Raw genomic sequence first — 25,251 nt, forward strand, 5'->3', positions numbered from 1 at the left:
TATGAGTTTGTATGTAATGTATGAATATAATATACAAGTTTCACTTTTTAAATGGAATTACTGAAATAAATCTACTTTTTCATGATATTCTAATTTTATGACCAGCACCTGTATTTATCGGAGCTGATGGTTTGCTCACATTTAAGAGTAAAAACAGCTATTTTATACAAGAAAAATCTAATTCTGTAACAGAGATGGAGCAGTTAGCGGGTGCAAATAATGCACAAAAACTGGAGCAAAAAAACAAGTGAATTTGGGCCTCAGTTTAGAAGCGTTTTGCTGTTTGTTGCAGTACAAACATTTAAATTAAAAGATTTTCTCCCATGTAACTTGTGGCAGTGACAAGGTGAGTACATGTTATCGAGTTTTGGACCTGGCTGATGAACAGTTTGTTTGAACTGTGGGCCTGTACTGAGTGCTGTTATTTGAAAAAAGGTATTTTTTGCACAAAACTTTATTGCATTTTTATAATGTTCTGTACGGGTATTTAAAAGTGTGCTCTTCACACACAAACAGAAACTATGATTTAAAATATCAAAATGAATACATTATGTTTTGTCTAGTTTTGTATTGTCATGTATGCATTTTTTCATCCTGATGAAAATGCGACCTAAGAATGGCTTTGTTGCTCTGCAGACAGATGTGGCATGTGCTAAAATATTTAATTTCACAATATTTCACATTTGGATGGAGTGCCATAAAAAATACATGCATGAGACATCAATCATTTCTTGTTTTTATTCTAGTCCTACAACTGACTTAATATTTTGTTATTATTAGCCCAAAGGTTAGACATTTAGAGTAACTACCTTACAAGTATATYTTCCAGTAATCAGGATATTACACCAGTAATCAGGATATTACGCAACTTCCAGACATTTTATATCAACTATTGTATTTATTGACTAAAATATTTTTTACTGATTAAAAAGCATTTCTCTACAGACAAGATATCCAATAAAATCATTCATGGTTTCCAGAGGTTACATTTGTGACATACAGGAAGTCTGTTTTCCTCCTTTGTCACACATACCAAAACTTTTTGCTGCATAAATAAATTAGCAAAGATGTGGATTGTTCATGTTACTTTCAGGATAAATTTAATCTTTTTTAATATTTTATGATAGACTTTATTTTTTACAAATACATAAAACTCCCACCAGTCTTGTCTGTAGTTTGTGTTTAACATTATTTATCAGCATGATAATATTCAAAATAAATATGATTGGAATAAACAGCATGTTCTCATTTTTATTGTTACCCCAGTATAACTTTAACTCTTTTTTTTTTCAGCAAAAACATATAAAAATATATACATTATAAGAAACTGAGAAATGGATGGAAAATGGGTTTATCAGRTTATGTTACTTTACCCGATCTGCTGCTGTTCGGCTTTTCACAACCTTTTCTTTTCCAAAGCGGCCTTGTCACTTTCCTGACAGCAATTTAACTTTTCTTTTGGTCTTCTAGGAGGTTTCACCTTCTACGAGCTCATGCGACGTGGAGTGCCCCTACACCTGATTGAGAAGTACATGAATGAGGCGAAGATTGTTGATCAGGAGAAGTAAAAAAAAAAAATTAAAGCATGAACTCTGTGCAGTAAGATGCTTTGGCTTTGCAGACATCAGCCAACAATTGTGATGTTTTCCTATCTCAGCTCAGCAGACTAATAATGGATGGTGGGACATATAGATGGGATGTATGTGTGTGTCTGGGGGAGGGTCTGGTCAGTGGTGTGGCGTGCTGTGTGCAGGATTTAAGCTTGTTACCATAGGAGGAAAAAAACTATCACTGTATGAGTGACTATATCAGCTCAGATGCATGTTGGCAGCAGCATTTTTTATTTAGATTTATTAGAAACGTGTGTAAAAAAGACTCATGTCTGTATGTGGATTTTTGTTGGTAGAAGTTGGTGAAAGATATTTTCTTCTGGTAGCTTACTATGAAGGATCGAGATGCATAAAGTACACAGTAATGGTGGTAGTGTCAATGTACTTCTTTACAACATAAAACAACATTGAGTAATGTTGGGAGAAAAGTGTGCTGATTTGTCTGATTGAAAGTTAACATTTTATTTTTGTTTTTTTTCTTTTTTGTTGTTGTTGTTGTTTTGTGGGCTAATAAGTCAGAAAATGTAGATGTTTGTTCCCAGTCTGCACAACACATTTAGACACTGTGATTCTTATTGGACTGACCTTTTATCCAGCTTCAATCATAAGTGCATGCCTCCACCCTTTGTAAGTATGACCAGTGATGATAATAAACATAAAACTGAAGGTTTCTGTTCTCGTTCCTGTCCTGAGTGCTCCTCTTGTGTGGATTTACTGTGAGATGAAGATATACTGTAAATGAAATTTCCTATACGTGACAAGTTTTAGCGTTAAATGAGTCATTCAAGTAAAATATCACAACACTATTGCAGGGGTGCACAAACTTTTTCCCTGAGAGCCAAAATGCAAATCTATCCAAGGGCTGTGGGCCAAATTCAATAATATGATACATGAAATGCAACGTAAAGTCTTTTTATGTTCTATGAATAAGATAGGAACCAATGTTGTGGCTCACGTTTTGTTTGTTCTTTTAGTCCGTGCACTTGGAGAATATTTGACATATGCTCGGGCAGCAAAGGCTCATGGGACATTTCATAAATTGACAAAATCTGAGGATTTGTGATCTTATAAAGTGTTTAAATCGATGTGTGCTGAAATATAGTCTAAATACTCTATCTCCTTTAGTAACTTTTATTTCATGTTTAATCTTAATATAATTCAAAGATAAAGTCAACTATCTGCACTACAGCTCCTTACATAGCCATTGGGCCAATGGATGGATTGATCGTCAGTGGAAATAAAGTGTTTCTGCAGAGGATGACAGGAGATTACTAACTAATAACCAGGGCAACTATTGGTGGGCTAAATCAAATGGCTTGACAGGCTAATTTTGGCCAGCGTGCCCCATTTTGGACACCTCTGCTTTATTGAGTATACAGACAAGTGTGACTTTGGACTAGGCATGAGACAAGAGTGGTCAGTCCTACTTCAAAATCTTGACACCATGATGATAGATTTGAAGTTTGTTATGAAAGTTTTACGTACGCTCAAAACCGTTGTGGCCCGATCACACTCCATCACACGTAAAGGGGAGCCCACTGCATTTTTATGATGACATCACCAAGACCCTTCAAAGGCCAAACATATTTTGGTTGATTTTGTTATATCATAGCTGGCTCATCATCCACTTTAATGGGTTTAGGGAAAATAAATGTTTTGCTTATTTTTGCATTGAATAAACTTAAAACGCTTATTTCTCCCCTTTTCAGATGTTAAGTTTATTATTGTTTCTTTGGATTATTAAGCTAAAATGTCTACTTTACCTTTGTTTTTATCTGGATTCTTAATAAAACTGATTTATTTGGAAACAAAAGCAGCAAAAGGTTAAAGTTAGCTACTATGGTAATACTCATAAAACTATAACATAACATTTTTGTAAATAAGGGGGAATTTGTATGGATTTAGTAGTTTTATTTTTGGTACTCTAAATGAATTAATGTTCCCCCTGAAATAGAAATACACCGGAATGGCCACTGATGACAATGGGCAGGGCTTGTGACCTAACTACTACACCTGTCACTGTGTTTATTTACATGTCAAAGCCACACATTGTCAATGTCAAAAACATATTGTATGCTGTATCATCAATCCAAAAACACATAGAAATAACCCTATATGATGCATATTGTGAAAAGACTGGACAGTAGTGTACTGTAATGGGCCTCTAATCAAGATCTGTCAAGTGATAATGGTGGCAAAATGTCACCTCAACAAGCAGTTGCTCAGTACATAACTGTTATTGAAATTATTAAGTATTTTACATGTCTACATAATCTGATCAGAAATCTGTCTGTAGTTAATCACACTTAGACTAATAACCTGATCTTATAAATGTTAATAAAAGTAGCAGTACAGTGGCTAAAAGTACATATGCTAAAATTGATAAAAACTATAAATAAAATTCAGCAAAACCGATGCTAATATTAACTAAACTGTAGTATAAAAAAATAAAGTTTGATGATGCAGACTTCAAAGTGAACAGTGACTCTATGGGAAATTTGATTTGAAATAAAGTTAAATGTTTTGTTTAAAATATTGTATAAAAGTACAAGATATAAACAGACAAAAACTTACATAATTAAGCTGATATTTAGTTATCATATATAAATGAGTAATGACTAAGTAGTTTGATTTAAAAAAAACATACAGAAAAAACTAAATCGCTATTTGAAGTTCGGGCTCAGAAAACAACCAGAAAAACATGGGTGGGGCTCATTTTAGCTTTTTTGCCCTTCATAAATGCATCTCCTGCATCAATGACTCCATGTAGCACCTACCAAGATGGCCGCACGAATACTTACGTTTTTTGCTGGGACTGAGCAGTGGTTGGCCATGTTGGTGTTGCCCCCATTTCATTACATTGTTTTGAACTGTCAGCCACAAACAATGTTTAGTCTTGGTCCTTCTTAAGTATTTTTACAAATTTACTTGCGACTGCTGAGCTTGAAGTAAGTGGTGAACTGAGCAATTTACACTTCCCGGTAGACCGCCAAGTTATTATCCCTTTACTTCCGGCACAAATGTGCCTCAACCTGATCCGTTCAGACTACCGTCGAGAGCTTTTGGTTCCACTGCCGAAATGGCCTCGTCTGTTGCTTAATATGCCATCTAGACCTTTCTGAGTCACCAACCGAGACAACTGGGTTGTTTATCACGGTCCATTGAGGAGTGACGATACTTGGAGAAAAAGATAATGCCACATTTCTTGTGGCCAGAGCCGCTGTCACCCGCACAACTCAAGCGACTAGAGGAGCATAAATACAGCGCCTCGGGTCGCTCCCTGTTTGAGCCGCCGTGTCAGATTTATTGGAACTGGCTGGTCCAGCAAATACCGACATGGATCGCTCCAAACACACTGACTATTGTTGGACTCTTAGTCAACGTCCTTTCCACGGTGGTACTTGTGTATTWTTGCCCCACAGCAACAGAAGAGGTGAGTAAAGCGATCTTGGCTTAGGTTTCCACCCGGAGACCAACAGCTAATTATAGCTTTTGGATCGGACGGAATGCCAAACTACATTCAGAAACCGCTGAAGATAGCATTTCAATGTCTATGTACAGCTCAGATGCAGTAAACGTTAATAAATAAACTTTTTATAAATTAGTAAGATCCGTTTGTTAATTCGGCATACATTTGAGTTTGAAGTCATATATATATATATAAAATTTAAACAATGTTATTTATTTACTTGAATCATATTGCTATCTAATTTGCTATTGTATACCTTATTTGGGGAAATTAGAGAAAATGACAATTGGTTTTTCTTAAGAATCCCGAGCCGAATTAAAGGTAATCTTACAGTCATCCAGTATTGATGGGATCAATCTACATCGCCTTTGAATGGCCCGCACTAAACGAGGATAAATTAAGTTGTCGCATAATTGAATTAGCTATCAATAATAGGAAGTACACTGATGCTTTTTGCTTTGACGTGTCGTCCGTCCACCCTTGTGTAAAGCAATGCTGTAAGATGATCTGATTTCAAGCCACCATCACATAGTTAGCTAATCATTTAGCAACACAGTAAATTAAACTCAGTGTTCGGATCATATAGGTTAGTGCACTGCAAACACAAGCACTTGCAACTCAGAGCTGAGCCAACAGTTGACCTATGATCCAGTACAACTGTGTGTGCAGGTACACAGCACTTCATGTATTTATCAGATAAAACACCTTTGTCCTGTCAAACCATGAGAAAGACCAGTAGAAATAAATCAAAGTTCATGCAGCCAACTGATACCATCAGATCCCTGATGCAGCTCAAAGCTCCTTCTTACGTGAGCTTTGTAATAAATAAAACCTGTCCCTGTGGCTGGGCTTTGTTTGTGTGGGTTTATTACAGTTTATTATCTTATTTGGAGAAGAAACATAGGATCCTTGATCTCTCGGGGGGAACAAAAACTTGTATTTGTTGTTGCAAGCACATTGTGTTGGCTGGCTTAGAGTGCAGATGGTTTGTAACCTACCCTCTAGTAAGAATAACAGCACCGGTTAACCCACATCTCTCTTTTAAACAAACCTGAACTCCACAGTATGAAGCTACAAAGTGCATGAGGGTATGAATTAAACTCGTGCATACAGTATATATGTTCTTGGGTGTCTTGATGTCATGCGCAGATTATGCATTGTCAGTGACTCAGCTACTAACACATCAAACTTTATCTAATATCTGTAAAAGCGACTGAGTTAGACATTTTTGTGTTGGCTATTGTCGACTAGCTGTTCAAATTGGATTGACTCTTAAAAGTTAAATCAGCTGTAGATGTATGTCTAATGATTGCAAGCAAGCTTTGTCAAAATTTGTGCACTGGTTCATGAGGTATTTTGCTAATGCTACACGGACAAAAGAACACAGAATCAGGTGAAAACATTATCACCTTTGGCAGCAAGTGACTCATTGATAGTCTTGCATGAAATGGTAAKTTTTGGTGAAAATATATTAATTTTATCTTCTGTTCCTCCACCTCAGGCTCCACCATGGGCCTTCATCCTGTCTGCCTTGGGCCTCTTCATCTATCAGTCTCTGGATGCCATTGATGGGAAACAGGCCAGGAGGACAAACAGCAGCTCACCTCTTGGGGAACTCTTTGACCACGGCTGCGACGCCGTCTCCACAGGTGCTTCACCCAAAACTGTGGCTTTCAGGTCATTGTGTACTAAAGAAAAAAAACATCCATCAGTAGATTTCAAACCTAGTTTCATAGAATCAAGATATTAAAACGCAAATTAAAAATCATATGATATGCTTTTATTTTAACAGCTACTCCCTAAATAATCACGTATTGCTTATTAATTTGTGGTATAAGATTGTAATAATACTAAAAAACAGGCGTATTTAATTCTCAGATACAAATAAGGAAGTAGGGAAAAAAAACAAGTGAATATGTTGAAAGTTGCTGTTTAATGTCGGTCAGCTTTTTTTTCCCTTTACTCAGAACAGAATTTAACCCAATATGTAATCAGCAGTTTTATTTCTGATGATTTAATTTGTGATATTTACTATAAATGAAAGTTTAAGCCTTGGTTTTAATCAGTTATTGGGAGTAAATTTGAATTTGGTGTCGGCTAAAAACACCAAAATGAGCAGGTTGTTTAATTTTTACTTAGTTTTTTATTACATTTATTATTCTAAAGTAAATGTGCATTTGAGGAAATGGAGTAGAACTTCCTCCCTGCTGTTCAGCTTTTAATAAAGTTTCTTTTAGCAGCTAATATGCTAATTAGCCCGTGATTAGCTTCAGTCCCGTCTCGGGAGCACACACCAAAAAGAGAACGTAAATCTAAACCAAGCAAGCAAGCCTTTAAAATATATGAATGTTTTGATTTGTTGTGTAAATGTTAGTTTATTGTGTTATTGTTCAGCAATAAATACATGAACAAGTTATTTTGTGGAACTTGTAATTGGTCCTTTTTTCTAACATTTGTGTCCTTTACCTCCTTTATTTTTCAGTTTTTGTTGCAGTGGGAACATGTATTTCATGTGGAATAGGAAGATACCCAAACTGGATCTGGTTCTGTGGATTTATCGGGATGTTTATGTTCTTCTGTGCCCACTGGCAGACCTACGTATCGGGGACCCTCCGCTTTGGGCTGTAAGCTACACTTTTACCCCTGTCAATCTCCTCCAAGTAATGCTCTGCTCTTCTTCCTGAGCGCCTCAACTAAAGCCTGTTTTTTTGACTTTTCACGCAGGGTCGACGTCACCGAGGTGCAGTTTGCCATCATGATCATGTACGTGATGTCAGCCTTCGGAGGCGTGAGCCTTTGGCAAACTTCGGTAACCAGGCCCGACCCCGTTCTGTCTCCTCACACGCGATGACACTTGTGCTAATGGGGACATTTTCATTTCACCTGAGTGAAGAACAAATGAACGATTTCTAGTTGTAGTTGTCTTTTTTAAATAGAATTTGTGTTTTACTTTCACTCTGTGCTGCCTTTGGAGGCTTGACTTTACATCACATGAGAGAAGTGAGAAGGTAAATATGGGTAGTCGAAGCCACGGCAACAGGTCATCTATTGGACATGATCTGGCTCAAAAAGCTGATGATGTCATCTGCATTTTTTTATGTTTGGTTTTATTTTTGCTTTGCGCTCCCATCACGCTCAGCATGCTGCAGCTCCTTTATCAGAAACGTTTCCCCCACTTTTGGAACCCTTTGTCTCCTGCTTTATTTCCAGCCGTCTGTGTTTTCGTAGTTACCCGTCCTCGGACTGCAGCTGTACGTCTTCCCCATCCTGGGCATCATCGGGGGCGCCCTGTACTCCTGCTACAACTACTTTTATGTGATTCTGAACGGGGGAGTCGGCAAAAATGGCTCCACTGTGGCGGTAAGTGGCTTCAGTTTGTTCGGTAATTAAACATCAACGCGTGGCTCAAGATCTTCAGAATGTTTGAATATGAATATTGTTTATTGAATATTGTTTATTGTTTGAATATAAAAAAAAAATCACCAAAACCTGTCCATCTGAACAACTACAGAAAAAAATACAGAAATAAAATAATACAGTCTTTAAATTCCTGTCAGTGTCAAAAAGACAAGGCATAGACTGAAAAAAAAAGTATAGCCTAAGCTTTTTATACCTTCACTTTTTATTCATACATTATCAAAATCAAATCAACATCTTTCTTATAGATTTTATAAAATAAAATTTCCAATGAAATTCTAACCAAATTTGTAACAAAACTCTAGTAGCAGCAAACAGTCAAAACTTAGTATATTTCTGTAACAAATAATTTTTATACATTATTTTAAATTTAGCTAGTGAAGAACAGTTTTAACATTTCACAACAATTATTACAAACACTCTACAATTATTTTTAATATTTGTCCTAACCTTTATCTAAATACATCTTTCTTTCTGAATTCATAATTGTTTCTTTAATTTCGAACCACTTCTGCATACAATGTGGAAGGACTTTAGTATAAGCTTTGTACATTGTCAATGCTGTTCTAAGTTCTATTAAATCATAAAATTTTAAAGTATGCAATGTGATAAATATGTCATTTGTTGGATGACAATAATCTAATGCATTTATAATTCGTATAGCTTTGTTCTGAAGCATATTCGCAGTGGTGGGCAGCGCTAATCCAAAAATTAGCTCCGCGGTTTCTAAAGCGCTTATGAAAATATTTAGGTCCGCAACTTCAAAAGCACTTATGCCATAGAAAAATTAGCGGAAGCTGATTTTAAAGTGCAAGTTCAGTTTGACACTTACTAGCTGGCAATAATTCATGTACGATATATGCACAACACTGCCAACTAGTGGTGTATGAATCCTTTTACAGATTAATCCTACAACCGTAGATTGCTGGGGATGTGATTTCCTGAAACAGAACTTTGGCTCCTGGTGTAAAAATTAAAAAGTTGTTGAGGATTGCTAGTGCGGCWGCTTCTTTGTCTTTTTCTTTTGTTTGTTGTAGATTTTTCATTAAAGAAGCATCAATAAAGTAATTTTAAAACTGTTTATTGGAAAACTGAAGCGACGCATTGTGGGTACATGACGGATTTGATTTGTGATGGGAAACGAAAGCACAGATTAGAGGAAACTATCTTCCCTTCAAAATAAGAGCTTGGATTTTAAAGTTTTCCATGTAGTTGCTCCAGTTGACCACCAGATGTCTGTCTTTGTCAGCATAACATCTTAAAATCATTTCTGGGTCTCTAACCCCCAATTTACACTACATGCGTTCCGTCTCTGCTCCGCTCCGGTCCGACCTCCACAGCAAATACACACCCATTATAATAATAGAGAGTGTTTACACTGGCTGCGCACGGCTGCGCAGAGCGGACGGCGATCCGTCAAAATTGGAACAGATCCTATTTTTGCCGGATGCCGGAGCTGCGCCGGAGTCAATTTTTAAAGATTACGTCGCAACAACAGGAAAAGACACGAGCACAACATCCGTATTTTCAAAATAAGATACTATTCGGCGGAATAATTTGTCGGAATAATGTCGAAATTGCAGCTATATTAATAAATATATGGTAATATTTCTACACAAATGCCGTCAGAATGTATCGTTCTGTTTGGGAAGCAGATGGAAACATGTAGCATGAAGCATATGTGTACACACACGATACACYTGGATTTTATTTTGAAATCAGAAGTTTCAGAAAGCTGACAGCAAGACAGTTTCAACATAGATACCAAAAGCCTTTATATCGTTGTTTTCAACTGTGTTTGGAGTTCATCTTTCACAGAATTAATTATTTTTTGCTGTGACTTCCACATTTATCACTGAATTTATCACGCGATCTGCTTCCTGCACGTCTGTCGGACCGGAGGAAGTGTAAACTGGACTTGAAACGCACAGCTGCGACCTGTGGAGCAGAGCGGAGACGCATGCAGTATAAATCTGTGGTAACCCCATTGGCTGATTGTTTCGACCAATTACGTCAAGTATTAATTGAGCTCCAGCGTTTAAACTTTTTTAAAAAGGAGCTCCGATTGTAAAGTAAAATAAATCAATACAAAATTTTAGTATGGATTACAAATGTTAACTGTTTTTGCTATTGCCTTCCTGCTACGTAAGCAGACACAAAGCATTGTAGGAAATGAGAACCGTAACCGAGAGCAACAGTCAGCAAGGATGTATACCTTCTCAATAAGTGTGTTTATCTGGGAGGGGTGCTGTTGGACAGATCACGTGTGTTGTGATTGACAGCTTACCTTCCACTGTTCAAGATAATGATGACTGGTAGATAATTAGTTATTAGCGGTACTGCGTTTTAATTTTAGAAAGCACAAATCCGCTAATGAATTATAAAAATTAGTAAGACCGGTAAAACGCAAATGAAATATTTAGGTCCGCAATTAGCGGGCTAGTGCCCTCCACTGCATATACGATACGGTTGTTCCGTAATTAAACATCAACGCGTGACTGAAGATGTTCTAAATGTTTGTGTTTAGGACACCAGCGTCCTGAGTCCTGGTTTGCACATCGGCCTCACCCTCATGCTGGCTTTCATCATCTTCAAAAAGTCGTCCAGCCATTTATTTGAGCACCACCCCTGCCTCTACCTGCTCACCTTCGGCATGGTCGCCTCAAAGATCTCCAACAAGCTGGTGGTGCGTCTCAGCTGTGCGAACTGCTCTGCTTTAATTGTCTGAATGCTTTTAACTTCGGTTTTTGTGCTCCTAGATTGCACACATGACCAGGAGTGAGTTATACCTTCCAGACACAGCTTTCATTGGGCCTGGCCTCCTCTTCCTCAACCAGTACTTCAACAGCTTCATTGATGAACACATCGTCCTCTGGATCGCCATGGTTAGTATCAAACAAATACAGAAAACAMTATTTACTTTTTGTTTTATTGCATTCATACATTGTGTACAGCAGGGGTGTCAAACTCATTTTCAGTGAGGGCCTCATCAGCTGATCACCGCTAACCAACAATAACCGAGCTCTACGTGGCATTTCCTGCATAGAAACAGCGTTTTACACTTCCTCTTATAAATTACAATTATTACTTGTACGACTGACTAAATGTGATATAAATAACACATAAATACTATTAAAAGTAAGAGTTTTACTCAGCTGCCATTTTGAATCCATAACTCTCCTAATTTCCGACAGGAAATCCCCACCGGAGGGGCGTTACAATTTAAATTRACAAACCGTACAACGAGGCCACAACAAAAGTAGCCGTCGAAAACACAGTGAAATTATTTTTGCCAGCTACTTTTAAATGCTGTGCACCTCCATCTAGTAATGTTATTAAATCATTTCACTGGTAAAATGATCAACATGCTTTGTGGGAGACGTAGTTCATCAATGCTGGCTTTTAAGCAGCTTATTTTAAGCCATGAACAAATACAGTATTTGAAGCTCTCGCGGGCCACATGAACAGCAGTGGCGGCCCGCATTCGGCTCGTGGGCCTTGGGTTTGACACCTGCTGCACAGACTAATTGTCTTTACGTTTTTCTTGTGGGATTGAGGAAGTTTATTGCAAGTTAAACCATTTTAGTTTAGTCTTTTTCAGTAGTTTTGCAAATCGCGCTTAGAGTATTCAGTGTCTTACCTGCAGTAGACCGTGTGATCCCAGGTTTGAAGAATGTGGAATTCAGTCATCAGCTAATCCAAAATGTGTCCATTGGAGAGCAAATTTCCACCATCTAAAACAATAATTCAAATTGAAAACTTTCCTCTTCTGACTTTTCCCTCTTTATTTATGAATGAGTTTTTTTCGGCTGCTGGTGTGGAGCACACTGCTCTGCGTCCTTTAGCTGTGTTTCTGCTGAAGCACACCTGATTCAAATCAGCTGTCATGTCATGACCCTTTATTTAATCTTTATTTAAATCAGGTGTGTTGAAGCAAGAAAGCATCTTAAACCCTGTTTACCAGTGACCTTTTTTTTGCTAGACTTGCAACGTGTTGCACTTTTTGAGGAAATAGTGATGATGCAATCTTTTTTGCAAAACTGTTTTATGTGTCAATCATGCATAAAAAATAAATGGTGCTGTTTTTGCTAGTTTTATATATAAAAACTAGTAAAAACAGCACCATTTATTACACACACACACACACACACATTTTTTTTAAAATTATCTCTGCCGTGGTCAAAAAACTTGGACAATTTCCAGCTATAATTTCACTATTAAGGCAAACTGGTGGGTTTTAGGGTCTTATTTCTCTTGTTAAGCTGTAATTTTTTTTCCAGGTCCTCTCGTGTCTGGATCTAGTGCGATACTGCACAGGCGTGTGCCTCCAGATCGCCTCCCACCTGCGCATCAGAGTCTTCAGCATCACGCCGCCGAGTAACGCCCACCATCGAGACTGACGGCTTGCCCGGCGGGAGGAGGCGGGGGACGACGCAGAGTTCCCCCCGCTCCTGAAAGCAGACGACGACCACGAGGAGGAGAGCCCCTCGAGCCAGAGCCACTGCAGCCTCCACAAAGTAACCACTTCTGATTAAAGCTGCCTCAGCCTCAAGAAGGAACAACCAACCCAACACTGAAAACCAAAAAAAAAAAAACAAACAAACAAACATTTATGTTAAATGGAAATTGTTTTCTTTAGAATTCTGTTTGTAGAAGCCAATCTGTTTTTAATTTAAGCATCAGTGCATGTTTTAAAAAGATAAAGTTTAAAGTCAAAGAAGCATTTCTTGCTCCTAAATACCAAAATATTTTCAGCTTAATGTTTTTTCATTATTTGGGCAAATTTCAAAGCATTTTTCTATCTGCTTTAAATTAATTAATAAAGTCAACAAACCTCACTAATATCAAACTAATTTGTTTCTATTTAATTGACTTGTATTTAATAAACGTTTGAATTTGACATAAATCTGAGCTTTAAAAAGCAGATAATAAAAAAAATAAACAATTAACCTTTTAAAACCTCAAATTCCTATGAAGTCTGGGATGTGAACTGGCAGGTTGTGTACGAGCTCTGAAAGGTTAAAGGTCGCGTGTTGATGCTGAAACTGACGACGGGTACTTCTAGATCTTTCCACCAACACCACTCTAYTTACAAGTTATTTTGACCTGATTGTTGTCCTGGAGATATGTACATCTTAAAAACACAAAAAACTTTGAGTGCCGTCGACCAATGAAGCATCAACACTCGACTCGTTCTGCTTTCTCATTTCTTCTCCCTAAAGGGCTAAGACTTAATTGTGTACGATTATACAGAAACGAACTGAATACGCCTTAAATATTTTATTTTTGTTTGTTGTAATTACTGTTTTACTTGTGAATATTTAATGTCTGTGGGGTTTTTTTTTTCATTGAACTTTTAACAGATACAGCAATAGTTACAATACTACAAACTCTACTGGAAGTTTTTGTTGTTTTTACTAACTTCACTCATACGCGTCACATTCTTGTCTGAGTAATTTATTTTAAAGATCTGTTGCATTTATCCGTAATTGTATGATGATTGAATGTTACCGAAGCGTAATTTGATGAATAATTCAGGTTCTTTGGAATTAAAAAGGGATTTTTCAATAAAATCTGTAAACTTTGTGTTAAAATGGCTTCATTTTCATGTCAGACTGACTTTTGAGCTATGCGTCTGAAGTGTTATTTGGGTCCCATAACTTCATGGTTTTGTTGCATTAAGTGGCGCAAAATGTYGAACAGTTTTTTCTTCATCACGACTAACCGAAGCAACGCCCTCATTACTGAGGAGGWSGTCCCCYATTCATTGATTCATCTCCCGCTCCATCCTGCCATCATKAGACGTCCAGATACCTGAACTCCTCCTCGACCCAGAGGGGGRGTGAGGACGCCAACAGAGCCACATCATCTGCCTAAAAGAGACGACACCCTTCTCTACAACTGATCTCGTCCACGAACACCTCAAACAAGTTCAGAGCGGAGGAACAGAACCGACAAAGTCCAACGCAGAACTCATATTGTATAACAAAGGTCACCAAAAAACATACAAGTGTGTGCACGTAGATGTTCATAAAAATCAAGRTTTATTCATAGAAACATTTTAACCTAAGAACCAGTTTGTCCTTTTAGCACGGCATTCTGTTCTTTTTGTACTGTCGTGACACGTCACAAGAAAAAAGCCCTCTAAACTGAACCGAATAAAKCTGATTTCAACCAAACCCACTGATCCAAAATGAGGAGAAATCCCAGATTTGCTTGTTTAGCGCCCCATCTGCCGACAGAACACTGATAAAACTGACGTACAGAYGAGGTTTCGAACAGATTGCAACCAATTTATAAGACTAAATTATCACTCCGGTCACAACAAGACAATAAGTTACAGAACATGCTGAGAGGGAGGGAGGGTCTGAATTTCAGACAGCAGCGAGCCTGTCGAGTCCCACAGGGACACACTTACAGGTGGCTGTAAAAGCTGCACAATCATCATCTGCACCACATCWATAATAATAATAATCAACATTTTCCCTGTTCAGTTCATCACTAATGTAAACCAAGAGTCCCACATACAGAACATGTTCAGATCGAACAGTAAACAGAAACAACAAAGGCACTTCGTTTCAAAGGTGTAACAGTCAAAACTGAAATCATTTGATTTTTCATGGTTTCTTTTAACTTTTTACCAATTTTCCAAAAAATAAAAAAAAAACCTCATTTGATTTCCCCAGCAGAGAATTTGACATCTTCTGTTTGAAATGTTTAACTTCTTATTAAAAAGACCAGGACAACAAAAACAAACACTTTCGATGTTTGTAGCAGTAAAAGTAGCAGCGTGAATTTTTTGATAAAACCGGCTGCAGTGAGGAGGTCCGTTATTAAAGAGTACAAACTGATGGCAGGGCGTTAGAAGAAGGGTCTGAGGTGTGGGGGGAGTGTCTCGAATGTCCTCGATAAAATAAAAAGGTATCAAGTGTCTGGCTGCTGTTTCCATCACCAGCCATCGCCATCCATCATCTTCAAAACTAATGTCCACTCCACCTGACAGGAACCTCCATCTATACCGGGCGGCACGCCGCGCTCAGGACTCCTGGACTCCTGTTTCCGCCCAGTAGTCCCCCTACCCCCCCAGTCTGCCTCGCCGCCGAGGTGGAGAGAGGAGGTGGAGGGCGAAGCTCAGAGAGAAGAGGAAGTCTTTTCTCTTTCACACTCGCTCAGAGTTGCTGTCTCTGTTCGCTCTGCGTCTGGGGAACAGCTTTCGCTTCAGCAGAATCAGCTAAAAAAAAGAGAAGGAGTGAGTCAACGGGAACACGTTACACAATCAGAAAAGATGGAAACAAACATCAAACATAGCTTTGTGTTGTGTTATCTACAGAATGAATCGTGTCGATCTGTTTCACAGAGGGTGTAGCCCTGGATCCAAAAATAAGTTTTCAAATAGAAAAAATGAATCCAAATTGTTGTCCAGATATTGGGGTTTTCTTTTTGTTGTGAAAGCAGATTCAGCATTTATCCTACTGTTTTTTTTTTTTCTCTTAAAACTCAAATCCAATTCAATTTACACGTTCAAATATCAAAACGTTCAGCTCACTCAGGAGACGGGTGCTGTGACTTTTGTTTTTTGTAATTTTGTTACTTCAAATGAAAGCAATGGGCCCGCTTATATGGGTTTTTAATACAAGCCCAGTCACCACACCCATCAAATTATTTAACCTTAGTTTCAAACATGTTCCCCATAAAAATGCATCTCTGTAATTCTTTTAATAACTTTCTTTGTCTTCCTTTCTGTTTTGTCTTCTTTTCACATTTTACCTTCAGCTTGTCTTTTGTGACCTTTAGCTCCAGCTCATCTTATTACTTTTATCTTTGAGGGAGAATTGTACTACTTTTGTATTTTAAGCAGTATTTTGCTTCTACAGGTTTTAGCTAGGTTTCTGCTTCTTTTAGTTTTAACAATTTAATTTTTCAGCTAAGTCATTTAACTGTTAATTTAACACTATTTCACAGATAATGCATTTTTCTCTAGCAATATTTAGTAGTCATGTTTCTTGTGGTAATTTTTTTATTCTTGTGCTACTTTAGCTGATAATTTGTAGCTCTTTATACAGTCAACTTTATTTTCCTCTAAAGGATCTTAAAATAAGTCAGATCAAGGTTATTGGATAGGTTAAATCAGTCCATCCTGTCCTTTTGAATTGTTGTTTTTGTGCTGTTGGAACTTTTTTCTTTGACACASTGCAACACCAACGCTCTAAAACACWTCAGTGATCTTCTAATTTAATCATTCATATATTTAATGTTTTAGTTACCAGAGGAACCAAACAGTCGCGGAGTATACTAAAAACTACAACATATTTTATTATAGTCAGGCTGTTCATCTGCTTGTAGGATTAATTTAGGTAAACTTCATAACRCCAAGAAAAACTGAAAACAAAACGCTTGACTTTGACACCAAAGTCTCTCCATATCTCTYTAATCCAAGAAAGCAAAGATAACTTTAGATGTGAGGCAGCAGAGTGAAACCACTTCTCTGGGGCACGAGGACACTTTTGATCTCTTTAATCTAAACTGTACCTCCATAACTCAGACAGTCAGACTCATCTGCTGCCAAAAAGATCAAGTGAGCAGCGACAAGAGACACTGGACGAGTCGGACACATTCCTCACCGGGAGAACTGGTCCCTGTGGGACGTTGTGTTTGAGATTCTCCTTAGGTCATCCCAGTTATAAACCTTTCTGTAAATTTGCTGAGGAGCAACTGGAAACCTGCAGATTAGGGCGGTGGCTTATAAGACTTTAGAGGGCAGAGTTCTGAAACAACGTATGGAATTTGTCCTACGAGGTTTCTGGTACTAAAACTGGAGAAAAACTCTCAGTTACCCGTTTTCCAAAAAGCCCACCTGACAGTACTGTGTGATCCAAATCATCAAGGGTCTCGCCTTTCACTGAGGATTTCTGAGAGTCTTTCTCTTCTGATCAAACTAACCTGACATATGAGCTCAGATTAGAGTCCTGCAGCAACCATAGCTCAAGAATGAATCATGGAAATGGAGAGCGGACGTCTTTATCTGACAATGTAAACAAACAGGGGTGGTCCGAGGTGGACATACCGACCTGCTCAGCAAAGAAGGACATGACGGTGAAGACGACCAGAGTCACCAGGACGCAGTGGGTCCAGAACTTCAGCTTGTCCCGATACAACCGCCTGGAAGTAACAATATATCAACATATCAAACATCAGCGTCTCCTGAAGGCTGCACATCCTTCCAGCAAACAGAGGCTAACTGTGGGCAGAGAGGGCAGCAAGTTGACAGAGTGACATCATCCAACGCCATCTGCCAGACACTACTGATTTAGAGAGAGAAGAAAGGCAGAAAGGAACACAAACATGTAAGAATGAGCCGCTCATCTGAAGCAGCTCAGGCTAAATTTAACATTTCTATTTAAAACTGGCATTCTTAAACTTTATAGAGACCCCACTARTCCATAAAGGAAACACTCAGGGGGGAGAGACATTTAACTTTATAATATCTAGGGCTTGAGCAGAATGATGAAGTAACAAAGTAAGTCAATCAGAAGCTTGTTTCCTTCCTCTTCTGTGACAGTTTTTCTGTTTTTTCCCTCGTCTTTGATGCTTTGACTTCCTGCCTGATTAAAGAGACATTTGGTCTCCAGGAAACTGCGACGGGAACTCTCAGTGATTTGGCCTACAGCGCCGAAATCAAACGTTCTGTCAAAACATCTAACGCACCATTCCTGGAGCTCCGTTATGTGCAGGAACCTGTTGCGGTACTCTCTGGGAAGTTCAAACTGGGACGGCAGCGGGAACATGGATTCGTAGAAATCTCTCAACACGGCTTTTACTGTGGCGGCGTCCTTATGGCTGTGGTCGATGTTATCATTCAGYCAGATGAACTTCCTGTTGGTAACACATTGGATGGACCAGATTCAGGACCAAAATAAAGTAAAAGAAACTCAATGAAAYYGTCTTTTTACGAATTTCTCCCCACCTTGGGTTCTTCCTTATGTCGTCCAGCTGGCCCACCACGTGGGACACGTTGGTCCGCACCATTTTGAAAGCTATCTCCTCCTCCCCCATTATCTCAAACCTGTCAACGCAAAARCATGTTAGCTTCTAATTTCAAAATAATGCCACAATTGAGCAAAACAGCCCAGAAATTTGGAAATCACTTGTATTTATTTTGGTCTCTGAAAGTTTTGTGAATCCGCTCCGTGATGGGCTTGCAGTGAAGGATGAGGCCTTTTGTAACAGGAGGCTTAAAAAGAAAAAGAAAAACATTTAAAATTGAAATGATCCGGTCACAAAGATTAAAGTTTGAGGTAAATTCGACTCACCATGTTGGGGTCATAGTAGGCTTCCTGAGTCGGGCTCACCAGGTGCAGATGAGTCAGGTTAGTTGGAAGTGTTTTAGAGCAGTTTATCAACATTTGCTCAAGTCCTGTCAGGTCCTACATTTGACACGAAGAATAACAAATTTCAAAACCAGAGGGGCTTTTTGAGAAGATGAGACATCGGAGCCTCACACTGACCTGGAGGCTGAGGGGGAGCTCGTGGATCCTCGTGGCGAGAGTCCGGATCTCCCGGTCGGATAAAATACCCGAGTGATCAGTGTCGATTTCGTCAAACACTTCGGAGACGTTGAGCTGCTGCTGGGCGCTCATCAGGAAGTAGAAGTACGAAAAGGCAAACTGCATGTCCTCCGAGTGTCGGACGCGGTGGCCCGACGTTTTGTCYAATTCTTCTGGGAATCTGAAGAAAAAAGCAGCGATCCAGTTAAAGCCGTGACATCAGAAACACAGGTGTGGACGTTTCGGTCGTSCTTACGTGTCCTGCAGCTCCTGCATGATGAGGCGGTCGATCATGTGCGGCATGTGGGCGGGGACTTTGCGGGACGTGAAGCCGAACTGGCTGTTGAGCAGTTTGTTGACGTAACGCAGCGAGTCGGCAAAGGTGTCTCGCAGCTTTCGTCCCGTGGCCGTCCCGTCCGTCTCGTAGGACAGTTCTTTTTGGAGACGCTCATTCTCCTGTGGAGTGAACAGAACGTAAACGATATGTAAGGACAGATGAGAAATATTAAAAGTTTAAGGATTTACTTACTTCAAGCAAAGCCTGGAAATATTTCCTCCTCTCCCATGGCAGAAAGCCTCMATCCGAGGAGGTGAAGTGTTGGAGTCTCCTTCCAACTAAAGGAGCGCCGGGTGGCTCAGCTCCAGTCTCCTCACTCCTTTTTTGGGAAAAGTTGCCTAAAAGTTTGGCGATCATGGGTCTTTCAATCGCAGCCTTCAAAGAATAAGGTTTGGGGCTAACAACATTTTTCAACACATCATCAATACGGACGGAGACGAAAGGAGTAACAAGTTTCTTTTCGACAGCAATGGCTTCCTTTAGATTCTTTTTTTCATCCGAGTTTTGATTTTCCTGGACGATTTTTGGAGTGTCAATCSTCATGGGAGGTCTTCCTTCTACGTGAACTCCCTCCAGGTCTTTGTAAYGCTTCCCCTCGACTCTGCCTGCTTGTAAATCGACGTCCTGCTGCTTTTCAGACAGCGACTTGTACGGTTTCAGAAGTTCAGCCTTGGTGAAGTAATAACCCTTCAGAGTAATGTCACCAATCAGAAGTTTCTCCTCCAACTTCTGAAGCTCGCTGCGCACAACCGCTGGTAAAAGAGACACATTTACTAAAGGAATCTGCATGGTACCCTCAGATTCACCAGGATCCCTCTTGTGAATTTTGGGCCCTCGCTTTTCCTCGGGAATATCTGAGAACAGAAACACCGGCTCGCGAGTCGGGGTCAGCTCGGACTCTTGTCCCTTCTCTTTGCTCAAAGTCTTAGAAACGTTATTCTGAGGGACCTCCCGGGGGTCRACGGCTACAATAAAGCTCATTTGGAACTCGGTGTCGTCCTCTCGTTGGAAGGTGATGTTGTACTGGATGCGGGTGGCYTTGTGGCCTGGGTGGAGCAGCAGGTGAATGCTCTTCCACTTGTTGGCCACYGAGGTGTGTCGCAGCGCGGGGTTGTCGCTGACGTGGGCCTCCGAGACTCTGCGAGCCACTTTCTCGAAGCTGAAATAGGGTTTGGTCTCGCCCACGGGGAGAGTGTAGAGACTCTGGTTCCTCAGCAGGGTCACACGGTGCAGCTCACCAAAGTGCTCTACAAATAAGAGACAAGATTTTATCAGGTTCATAAGACAACAAACATGGAGGGGCTTTCAAACTAAACCTACAAGAGGGATTAAAGATTGTTTTGTTTTTTGTTGTTTTTTTTTTTTTTTTTCAAAAGAAATCTGGTAATTTCTTCTAAAATAAAACTACAACAAAAACTAAATATGCATATCTGTGATGCTTATTTGAGGTTACTTGCCTTGGCCGCAGTCGCCCACATCAAAGCCACACGAGAGCACGTTGCAGGCCTGGTCGCAAAACTTATCAGCGAGCCACGAGTTGGCGCAGCCTTGGTTGCAGTACAACGTCCCCCCGGCGCCTCCTAGGCCGCCTCCAAACTGCCACACCTGTGCACCTGCTCCTCCAGGCCCGACCCCGCCGACCTCCGCAGGGAACCGGTTTCCCGCCGCACCTGTGGAAGAACCGAGCGTTGGAACACAAACCGGCCGACGTGGGTAAAGACAGCAGTGCTGAGCTCATTACCGAGACAGTCTCCTCCATCCCAGTCACAAGCTGAGTTGTTGCAGGCCTTGTCACAGTACCCGTCTTTGATCCAGGATCCTGGGCAGCCCTCTGCACAGTTTGGAACAGGCCAGGTGAGGTACACCTGGAGGGCGGTGAGAACAGACAAGCATGTAGCCAGCCTGGGATTCAGATTGTCGAACAAACCTTACAATAGCTATATTTACATGCGCAAAATTCTTTGATTGGATTGAAATGTATTCGGATTAAATAAACGGAATGTATTGTTTACATGGGCACAATCAGATCATGACGAGTGTTTACATGCACCAGGCTTTTATTCTGAATAGAAGCAATGACATGCACAGTTGTTAGCTTTCCCTAAAAAAAAATTAAAAAACACAGAAAAAAAAGTTCTACTTTCGTCAAAAGGAAGGTCAGCATGGACAACATCTGGTGAAACAGCCAAAGCTGATCCAACCGGTGAAGCACTTGGGTCTTTGCTACTGGAATGGCAGGCCTTTAACAACTGATCTGCCTTTCTGGTGAGCTGACACGCATGACAAGTCCTGATAAACTGGCGTACATCTCAATTCAGACGTGGCCAATAGAAATTATTAAGTATACGATCATAAGTTTTACGAACACCCATGTGACCTGCCACAAGATAAACAAACAGCTTCTGAGCTCAGAATGGACCTGCGACAGGTTTTAATAATGGTGGAGATGTTYCTGCACTCCCTGGTTGAGCTACAGTTGACACGCAGACTTTTTATTTTCGAAGCGGRGCAGGCTGTGTGTCTTCCTTCTTTATTGAATGAGAGAACAGGAGAAAAACTTCTGTGCTGCTAGAAACTCCCTCCCTCCACAAAATAGCAGAAACCGGTGGAAGGCATGCGCAGTCAGGTCGGTTTTCCACAATCAGAATAAAATGATCGGATTAAGTGTTTACATACACGTTGTTCGGATTATCAATCAGCATAAATCACCTCTCATTCCGATTACAAATTCATTCAGATCGAGCTGAATCGGGTCGGAATAATTCGAATGGGGTGTTTACATTTATTCCGAATGGCCGTTTAATCCGATCACTTATGTCCATGTAAACGTAGCTATTGAGAACTTTAARGGTCGTGTTAGCACCTTCTGTCCCTTAGAGTGGCTGTAAAAGTCATCCGGCCAGACTTCTTTACCGAACATCACGTCATCGTTGAGGTAAATAAACTTCTGGGAGAGCCCAGGGATCCGATGGATGTGGGTTTCGATGGCAGGGGAGCTGAAGGTGGGAAGGTGGGTGTGGTTCAAGAATAAATCCTGGAAAACCCAAATTATAAGCCCTCATTAATAACTGGAACAGTTTAAGGATTGGTGCATTCCAGTGTGGAGGAAGCGGAGGCGTGACCTGATGTGTGACGACTGAAACTCTGGGGTTGTCCAGGTTGAGCCAGGAGGGGATTTGTCCGTTAGTGACGATGAAGATGTGCCGCACCCAGGGCGCGTGTTTCTCTATGGATCGCAGCGAATAGCGGAGCTCTTCGTTGTCTTCAAATCGGCTGGCTGAGACGTCTTCGTCCTGCTTAGACTGAAGCACAAACACATTTTTTTATTATAATAAAAACATCTAATACGGCTACTCTTGTCCACCAAGTTAGGTCACAGATATCTTCGAACAGGAAACTAGTGTACCTGGGAGATGGCTGTAATGTCCCAAAACAAGTAGGCGGGGCTGATGGTTAACTCTTTCCCATCCAGAGTCAGGTTCTTTTTCGCCTGCTGGGTCAAATCAGCAAAATCCTGCGCCGTGTTCAGGTGGAGCAGAGCGATGCTGGCCTCTGAGTACAACTCAAACTGCAAAACAATTAAATATCACGCTGAAAATAAATAAATAAATAAATAAAAGCACAGAATGTTGTTGAAGTGAATTAACCTCAGGTATTCTGACTTTTAACCCTTTAAAATACATTTTATAAGGGTCAGCTCTATGAGAAGCTTTTGGTGTAAAACAAATAAATAAAACAGCAGCAATAAGAATTGATTGATATGATGATCCTTTATTTAACGCAGCAACAAAAGATGTTTGTATGCAGGCATGTGTTGGCTGCTGGAGTCAGAACAAAAGGCGTTCCTGTTAATGGGAGTTTGGAAAAACGTGATGTCATCTTCTCTGTCGGGTCACATGGAAAGGGCTCTATGATTTCAGCAGAGTTATTTGAGGCATCGCAGGACTCTGTGTGATGAAGTCATGCGAAGCTGTTGCTACACATAAACACCCAAGACAGAAGAAAATAAGTCGGGCAACAATGTAAATCCCTGTTGTTTTTTTTTATTGCACCTTCTCTTTTGATGTTTTTGCCTTTTTTATATTGGCTTTAAGACATGAAACTTGTATTACAGCTCCAAACATTTCATAAAATTTAATTTGCAAAAAGCATCCTTGATGTAGGAAAAGAGCATTATGTACAAACCTACATGTGGAGGGAAAAACTTCATGTTTGGGTTTTGTTCTGAACATTTGACCACAGCTGGTTTTATCAGCTCATCTATCAGGCAGCAGCTGAAGGTCCTCCTCACCACAACGTGTGGATTTTCCTTTCGACACTTTAAACCACAATGCTTGTGGCCTGCGTGTCGCTGCAGAGGCTAACCAAAATGTAATTTGACAAGTTAAAACTGAGAGAGTACACTAATTAACTGAGTGGTGAGGGATCTCTTTAGGCAGCTGGTATCTAGACTCTAACTGAAGCTGATGTAAGAGAACGGTAGTAAAATATAAAATTTACAGTTCAGCTCTGACAAGGCAAATCAAAAGTTCTGGATGCCGATTTAAAGCAAATAAAATATTTATTTTGGGTGTGTTTAGGCAAAGGTTTGGGCAACCCAGAACATAAATAAAGTGCTCAGTAGGGGTAACATTTATGTAAGTTTTCAATACAACAAGAAAAAAAATAGTGCAAAGGGCCAGAAGTGACAATTGATAAATCTTCATTTAGCTTTCAATGTCCTCAAATGAAAAAAAAAATCAACATTTTATTATGAAATCCTGAATGGACGTTAAAATAAAACTAATAAATCTAAAGCTTTTGGACTAAAACTAAACTTGATAAATAATAAAGAAAATATTAAAAGTCTTTCTAATATTTTGTTGATAATTATTTTGAAATTATTTTTTGGCACAGATTTTTTTTCTTTTTTTTACAAAAAGCCAGTGTCCATCTCCAGAAGTCATTGGTCAAGAGGCGAGGTAAAGCCTGGACAGGTTAGTCAATCACAGGGACAAAGAGACAAATAATCATTGCCTCTCGCACCTCGGGACAATTTAGCATTACCAGCTAATCAAATATTTATGTTCTGTGGGAATAAACTGGAGCACCTGGAAATAACACACGTAAACTCCTCATAAGCTCCCAGCCAGGAGTCGAACCCTCAACCTTCTAGCTATGGGATGATTTTACCAACCTTCCCTGATTTAAAAATAGACACTAATCTTAAAACGTCAACAGGGTGGGTCGGTCCACAAACAGGAGGGCAGGCCTCGACAGGAGACAGCACGGGCAGAAGATCAGGGTTGTGGTCCAGCTTTCAGCACCTTATCATTGTGTCTAACACTAGCTATAAATACCAACGTTATATCGCTCCCTCCGCACATCATCCCTCTTTCGCAGAACGGGCCGACTGACACCAGGAAGCACCTTGAAATCAGAACTGAGCATTGTGCTGAGGCTAGAGTCCAGCCTGATCAAAATAGCAAGCGCGCACGCCGCACTCRGAACGCACTCCTTCCAGCTTCCAGATAAATTCAAGACGACAGACGGAGTTGCCGAGTTCAGACGGGTTCAGGAAAACACCGGGTGACCTTTTCCAGAGCGACGAGCTGAAATCGCACCGCTCCCCGACGGCGGTCCGGGTGCTCAACTCGGCGCCGGCAGCTCAGGTTACAGCCGGAGCATCAACCATTATGGTCACATGATGGGAAGTATGGCGAGCAGCTCACTGACAGGAACTGCTTTCATGTTGATGATATGTGGGTTAAACGCCGTTAACCTGCAGCTCATCGCAGACCAGCAGCTGTTCATTTACACTAAATAAGATTGAAAATCAACCAAATACAAAACGGCCATCACCAGCCCTGGAAACATGAAAAAAGGGCCCAACTC

General features: G+C 40.0%; 3 protein-coding genes and 1 long non-coding RNA gene across 5 annotated transcripts in view; 2 read left to right on the top strand and 2 right to left on the bottom strand.

The window, feature by feature from the left end:
- Nucleotides 1-2,276, top strand: part of LOC106534104 (myosin-binding protein C, slow-type) — a gene marked incomplete at its 5' end in the record, with an annotated part of 15,796 nt that extends 13,520 nt beyond the window's left edge. For both annotated transcript variants that reach the window (XM_014030619.1, XM_014030621.1), the window contains 1 exon segment: nt 1,471-2,276. In XM_014030619.1, the coding sequence (XP_013886073.1) occupies nt 1,471-1,568 (98 nt within the window).
- LOC106534106 (uncharacterized) lies at nt 2,070-4,479 on the bottom strand. The gene is made up of 2 exons (XR_001312319.1): nt 4,412-4,479; nt 2,070-2,324 (listed from the first exon to the last, which is right to left on the bottom strand). It is a non-coding gene; the product is annotated as an uncharacterized LOC106534106 (long non-coding RNA).
- A 217-nt stretch (nt 4,480-4,696) lies between these two features.
- Nucleotides 4,697-14,090, top strand: chpt1 (choline phosphotransferase 1). Its single transcript, XM_014030623.1, has 8 exons — nt 4,697-5,043; nt 6,581-6,728; nt 7,562-7,703; nt 7,804-7,888; nt 8,308-8,439; nt 11,024-11,182; nt 11,256-11,381; nt 12,777-14,090. Exons 1-8 carry the CDS (start codon nt 4,804-4,806, stop codon nt 12,894-12,896), a joined length of 1,152 nt encoding a protein of 383 aa, XP_013886077.1. The 5' UTR covers nt 4,697-4,803; the 3' UTR covers nt 12,897-14,090.
- A 429-nt stretch (nt 14,091-14,519) lies between these two features.
- Nucleotides 14,520-22,945, bottom strand: LOC106534107 (N-acetylglucosamine-1-phosphotransferase subunits alpha/beta; the record flags this gene model as incomplete). Its single annotated transcript, XM_014030624.1, is given in 14 exon segments — nt 14,520-15,727; nt 17,565-17,655; nt 18,202-18,369; nt 18,461-18,559; nt 18,642-18,727; nt 18,807-18,920; nt 19,002-19,221; nt 19,297-19,496; nt 19,570-20,624; nt 20,835-21,047; nt 21,119-21,242; nt 22,241-22,411; nt 22,500-22,679; nt 22,784-22,945. Coding segments are annotated over 14 exon segments (2,955 nt in total), but the record flags the coding sequence as incomplete, so codon positions are not given.
- Nucleotides 22,946-25,251: the final 2,306 nt, after the last annotated feature.

Source organism: Austrofundulus limnaeus, unplaced genomic scaffold, assembly GCF_001266775.1.
Source record: "Austrofundulus limnaeus strain Quisiro unplaced genomic scaffold, Austrofundulus_limnaeus-1.0 Scaffold1092, whole genome shotgun sequence".
Classification (NCBI taxonomy): domain Eukaryota; kingdom Metazoa; phylum Chordata; class Actinopteri; order Cyprinodontiformes; family Rivulidae; genus Austrofundulus; species Austrofundulus limnaeus.